Source organism: Pteropus vampyrus, unplaced genomic scaffold (genome assembly GCF_000151845.1).
Source record: "Pteropus vampyrus isolate Shadow unplaced genomic scaffold, Pvam_2.0 Scaffold360, whole genome shotgun sequence".
Classification (NCBI taxonomy): domain Eukaryota; kingdom Metazoa; phylum Chordata; class Mammalia; order Chiroptera; family Pteropodidae; genus Pteropus; species Pteropus vampyrus.
The window spans coordinates 506,484-512,912 of record NW_011889141.1 but is presented as its reverse complement, the minus strand read 5'-3'; the positions used below and the strand labels follow the sequence as shown (position 1 = coordinate 512,912).

General features: G+C 38.2%; 1 protein-coding gene across 1 annotated transcript in view; it reads left to right on the top strand.

Moving 5' to 3' along the window:
• The first annotated feature begins 4,463 nt into the window (after positions 1 to 4,463).
• Positions 4,464 to 6,429, top strand: part of MS4A2 (membrane spanning 4-domains A2) — a 5,693-nt gene continuing 3,727 nt past the window's right edge. Inside the window, exons 1-3 of the mRNA XM_011379458.1 lie at positions 4,464 to 4,580; positions 5,662 to 5,785; positions 6,323 to 6,429. The exon at positions 6,323 to 6,429 is cut by the window's right edge and continues 17 nt beyond it. Coding sequence (XP_011377760.1) covers positions 4,519 to 4,580; positions 5,662 to 5,785; positions 6,323 to 6,429 — 293 coding nt within the window. The 5' untranslated portion in view covers positions 4,464 to 4,518. The remainder of the gene's footprint in view (positions 4,581 to 5,661; positions 5,786 to 6,322) is intronic.

Sequence of the window (6,429 nt, the reverse complement as noted above, 5' to 3'; positions counted from 1 at the left end):
CATGTGCTTATTTGAAATTTAGAAATATTATTGTAGGTGCAATGTAGAGTGTATAGGAGGAGTAAATGGAGGGAAGAAAGTTGGTTAGGAGTCTGATCTAGTAAACTAAGCAACCTACAGAGGGATACAGACTTCGGTTGAAGGAAAAGTGTTTATAGTAACATTTGTATCATTTTTTAATTACGTAATTCTACTTTTATCCTCCTAGTATGTTATGAATAATTATTTCTTTGTGTTTTTCCAAAGATATCTGCTAACAGATCTCGATGAAAACATATCGGCACCCCAAAATGAATGTTGTGATTGCCTCCCCAGTATCCATTCTACCCTAGGTTGATGGCACCCTTAAGATTTTGGTGGCCTTCACCCTGGACTCCAGGGTTACATTATGACTCATCTAAATCCATCAGGACAATTCCATTCACGATTGTGTTAGCCCTCGAAATCCCCCTGGATCGGCACTTGATTCAGTGTGGAGCCATCATTAAGCAGAAGGCCTTTTTGACAAATGTGAAATAACGACCTTCCCCATCATATTTGTGAATTGAGATACCGCTATAACTAGTAGCTATTAGTGGCCACGACAAAAAACAACCTAAGAAGGCAATGTAAGAGAATTTCAGAAGTAGAAGTTAAACTCTAAACATACCTGAAATTTAATCTATATCTGGAATTGATAGTCTTATGAACACATACATTTTGTTTTTATTATTTAAACAATATTTGTTGCAAATTCCTTCTCTCATTCTGGTTTTATTTTGATTTTTTTGTTAACTCTTGTTATGATTCTACCTGATAATGCTGTCGTAATCATATTTATTCACTTTTCATCAGTTTATGCATTTCTTATTTTGTTCAAGAAAACCTTTCTTACCTCAAGGCCATAGAGACATTTTCATACCTTTTCTTGTTGAAGTCATAAAGTTTTTCATTTTATATTGTGAGCTTTAACACATCTGCAATTTACTTTTTCTATAGAGAGTAACATTGCTGTTTCCATCATCATCATCATCATCATTATCATCTGCCTTTTGGAAAGATAGTAATTCCAAAACTTTTCATTGAAAGAGAGTGTGTGGAGTTATTATTGTAAATATTCAATGAGAAACAAGGAAACCCAGACCAATGTTGAACATGTTTTTTAGTGTCAATTATTTGTTAACTATTTTGTAATATTTTTAGATTTACAGGAGAGTTATAAAGCTTGTATAGGTGTAAAAAAGAAAATGTTCAGAAGAGTAAAGTCTCAAAAACTAGAATGTCTCCCACCTTTTCTCAGAGTGTTTTTAGAGAATATGTTCTACCAATGTGAAATGGTACACTAAAAAAGAAAAAAACATGGAATCAATGAAATAGGGAATCCAATATAAAACAGGACAACGGGAAGTCCTAGGATGATAGCCGTGTAGTATAGTTAGAGGCAACAGTTTAGACCGAAATGTGAGGTGAGACAGATGACTCTAGAAAAACTGTGTGATACATCATACTCCAGGGTAAGCAGTGCAAAAAAGGACTAATAGGCAATTTATACAACACTCGTAAGGGATTGGACAATAAAATTATGTTTTCAAAACTAAGCCAATAAAAAATAGGAAATTATTAAAAGTTTTGGAGTAATACTGAAAACAGTAAAAGTGAATGTGAGCTAACATTTAGATATAATTAGGAGGATGGTGGAAAAGAACGGGATAAAGAAAGCCAAAATGCCCATCATCTACAACAGGGATGGGACAGTCGATGTCCGTGCCTTGTCTATAATTCTGGGTGTCTCAGAATTTTCCCCATTGAGCAGATGTTCTTGGTCACAAGAAAACAAATATATTTCACACCTCTAATTTTTCTCTGTGAGCAGTGTCATATTGGGAGGTACAGGAGTTGTGAGCAGATAAAGAATTAACAGGTGCTGGACCTTGGGTTATGTGGCCCAGAGGCTACAATGGCAGATAAACTCCAATTTCAGAAAAGGTTCAAAGAGATTTTAAGCCCTTCGATAGTCTGTATAAACTGTATTTCTGAAGTCATGCAAATGAAGAGACAAAAGTTTTCTCTTCAAGTTTAATCTCAGTGATAGGCTTTTTAGAACTAGCCATCTTGTTCTGTGAATGATGTTTTTTCATTTCCTTAATTTTTCTAACCAAATTTCCTGTGCTAGGAGCTTGGTATCAGGCTGTCTCTTGGCAAGAGAGAGACAGAGACAGAGACAGAGAGACAGATTCCTTGAGGAGTATCAGAAAATATCCCTTCATAGACAGCACACTGTCAATGTGTAACACGAAAATTCACGCATATTTATTTTAAGTAATTCGAGCATTCAGTTTGAGAAACCAGTTGTTCAGGTGAAATCTAAAAGCAAATTTCTTTTGAGTTTGGAGAAATCTATCAACTGTGTAACAGGGAAGAACCTTTGCTTGTCAAGGAGGAAGACAGTTGGGATTGGGCGGGGGGGGCGGGGTGTGGAGAAAGGAGAAGTACATACGCATCGCCAGTGGAGGAAACACATGTGGTGAGGGAGAAGTGTTAGTTCAATTATCTCTTCCTTTCAGGCAGACCCATGGTTAAAACTCATCTTGATAATTTTGCCACCACCAAAAACAAAGTCGTTCTGTCATACGTTTCAGTGTTTGCTATTGTGAAAGATGAAAGAGCTTGGCTATAAGGACACACGGTGTGGGCACAGAAGATGATGCACATCTCACAAGAGGGTAAAAAGGAGAGGCTGGTGAAACTGGCATCATCATCATTATCATCTGGTCAACAACTTGTAGGTCATAAAGTACGTCTCGGTTTCTGGTTCGCAACAAGGATCTGTTGAAAATTCTCGCAAAATAGTATCGTGAACAAATGCCAAAGACCATCTTCCATCTGTTTCCGATCTAAACTGCACACATAGTAGACTATTCTATACTCCCAGAAAACACCGTAAACAGGCATTTCTCCAGGTCCTTTCCCTGCAGAGGCAGTGTAATTTCCCTGAGGGACGGGCAAGGAAATGAAATCTCCTGAGGCTATGATTTTAAGTCCTGACTCATATGTTCCTGTCCTTGGAAATATCTTCTTTGAATTCTACATACCCCTTATCAGGGAGAATTGATATATCCTCTCCTGTTCCAGCAGCCTCTGATATATCTGTAATATTATACCATTTATCTTGGTTCTACTCTGCTGGATCGTGAGCTGGACAAGGGCCAGGACCATGACGTTCATCTTTGCATGCTCGGTGACACCAGCAGTGCCTGATGGTACGTTAAGTCATTTTTGGATGAATGCATAAGCAAATGAGGTTTATTTCTTAATTATGATAACACGTTGGTTAGGTCCATCAATTCTTGAAGATACAGTGGGAAGGCAGCATGTGGGTTGATAAATTTCTGTTATGAAAGGTATGCTGAAATATCTTTTAGTGTTCTCTGCTCATACAATTATCTTAGTTTCCTGGAGAATGGGGAGAGACTTTATGGCATCTTAGAGAATCCAGATGATTAGAGGTACAATTTGTGGGATCTTACAGTTTAACGAAGAGCCCTTCGAGGTCATATCTATAATTAAACTGAAATAAAAGTGTTCCAGATCTGTGAATCTCACCTGTATATTCACTTTGCTCTGGTCCAGCTAGCTGTGCAATTAGAACAAACATCTTAGTTTAGCTCTAACCCTAACTAAGACATACTGTTCAGTCTAATGCTACTGAGAGCTACTCACAGGATTTGTCATCAAGTTCATGCCCTTCGGTGTTTCCACTACCCCATCTTTGCCATCACAAAAAGTAAAGCAGCAGACAATCTAATGTTTTAGCAGACAACAGAGGGTTTAGTGAGAAAACTTCTTAGCTTTCACACTCAATCAGAAATGGTTCACAGCAGTCAGAACTCTGCCTATCCAGTTTCTGAGATCATCTGCTGCAGCCATACAAATAGTATCCGAAAGTGAGTATAGAAAGACAGGAAATATATTGAAATCAGAGACGGATTTAGAGATTCAGAGACTAAGACACACTTCTACTTGCAGACAGTGCTTCAGCCTTAGATTTATGTGTGAAGCCAAATATGCCTTAAACTGGGAAGACAGGCTTTTCAAATATGCAATTGGAGAACTTTCTGGCGTAGAAATGGCTAAACTGGGACGTGAGTAAGGAAAGCCCCGGAAAAGAAGAGCATCTCTTTCCGTTCTGCAGCTTTTTCTCACCTTCTCAATCTCCACTAAACTTTCATTTCTAGGTCTGTAAACCCTGCGGGTCTCGGGCAGAATTATTCTCCAGGAATCTCAAATTTCCTCAGTTCACACTCATCCCTATTCAGTAGACGACTCGATTTTGCTCTTCATTATTACAAGAAAAACCCTGCTGATCTTAATCGGCCAGTAAACTTATCTGTCTGACAAATGTCTTAAGTATGAAGATAGTCATCAAAGTCATGAGCCAATCCATCTTAACTGCCCGCCAGAACACATCCTGAGAGGAAGCCCACCAAGGCTTGTTGTTGACACTGTTCTTCATTAATTGCTCCATTAAGGAAAAAAAAAATGGACACAGTACATAGAAGCAGAGCAGAGCTTGCTCTCCCAAATCCACAAGAGTCTCCCAGGTAAGCACAGGCTATTATTATTATTATTATTTTATTCCTAATTACTTAGTGAGCCAGAGATGGTCACAGTGGTGGAGAGATGTCAATTTGTGGACCCGGGCATGGACCTATCTGTTTTAATTAAAATATTGAATATAAGGAAGCTATTTGCTCTACTTTCCCAGTAGTTCTCTCTGGTTGATGGGGAGGTTTTTACTCAGCTTGTGAACTGGGACTCACTTAAGTTTTCTAACTAAAGAGGCTCGTATTCTGAGTTTGAGACAGAGTTTGTACTATCAAGATAGATCTCTTGACTCTGTGTCTGGTGGGTGTTAAGGGACAGAAGCTTTTTAAAATAGCCTGAGATCCTTCCTGGTTAGTCTTTGTGAGTCTCAAGCTGTGGGCCCTGCCTCACTGTGTAGAGGAGACATTCACGGAGCGAAAGCCGATAGAGGTGGATGGTTTAGTTTTCCTTTGAATACCAAAAATGAACACGTGCTAAGATTTCCCTTTTCAAGCTTGTAGGAGAGGCTGAAGACAGAGCTTTAGGAATCAATATTGGATTGAATATCATTGCAAAATGTTAAGTATACTCCAAATCTGTAGAAGGCACAGTATTTCTAGTTAACTTTTTCTGAGAATGAAAACAGGAATAGAGATTTAACTAAGCCTTCAAAACCATTCCTTCGTGTACAAGATGTTGGGTGTGTCACTGACAAAATATATTTAGATGCATTTCTATATTAAAAAGCCTGAGAGATGCCAAAGTAAATGTGTTTGATTATTTTTATTTTCACTCTTCAGTTTAGATTAATGGAAAAGAATTTGGATTGATTCTTGGATTAATCTTGGAATAAGAATAAGAAGATTTGGCACAGATTTTGTTCCATTTTGTTTCCTCTAGTCACTGATCAAATAGTGGTCTTGGCCAATTACTGGGACTTTCTGAGCCTCTGTTTTTCATTTATTGCAATGAAGATTTTAATTGCAGGATTGTTTTGGAAAAAATAAAGCATCAAAAGTCCCTTTTCTGTGAGTTCAGGACTTTGCACAGAAAGTTAGAGAATTTTCTCATGACTGAATTTCTGTTTAAACTTCACAGTGAGCCCGGAATTGAACTTTCTGAAGTACCTTTCCGTGACGACACCCAGCTGGGGAGGACTGCACGATCCCCACCACGCCAGACATGGCTGACATTTTTGAAGAAGGAGCTGGAATTTCTTGGGGTGAGTGAGCCTTCTCCAACCTCAATTAAAGTAAGGACTGGCTCTAGGAAAGAGTATTTAGTTGCATCAACAGCTTTCCCACTTGGATTCATGAGGAGTCAAGAACCCCGTAGATGAAGCGTTGACAATAACTGGGCATTGATGGGTAGACAGAAGCATTTTCTCATGAAGACTAGGATAAGACTGGCAAATAGGACCTGCCAACTCTGGTCAGTTGTGGGTGGATTAAGGTAATACTTTGGCATGAAGGATTATAATCTTTATCTTCACTTAGATGGAAAGGGCAATTATTGATGTCCACTGTGACTACATCAGTAAGTCACTTGAGAAATGGATTGGCCATTTCTGCATTAAGCCATGCCTGTAGCAATTCTTAGAGTGGCCAGAGGATACTGGAAAATATTGTATTTGAATCCTTTTTTAGAACTGCTTAACATACTAAAGCAATTTCTCATGTTTGGCCTCAATTATGAGGAAATTGATGCAACCTTGGAAAAACATCTTTTTATTCCACAAGAGTTATGCATTTTCCTACAGGTAACACAAATTCTGATTGCTTTGATATGTCTTTGTTTTGGAATAATTGTCTACTCCATGCTCAAGATTTCAGAATTTGAAAAAGAATTTTTTTCATCATTTAAAGC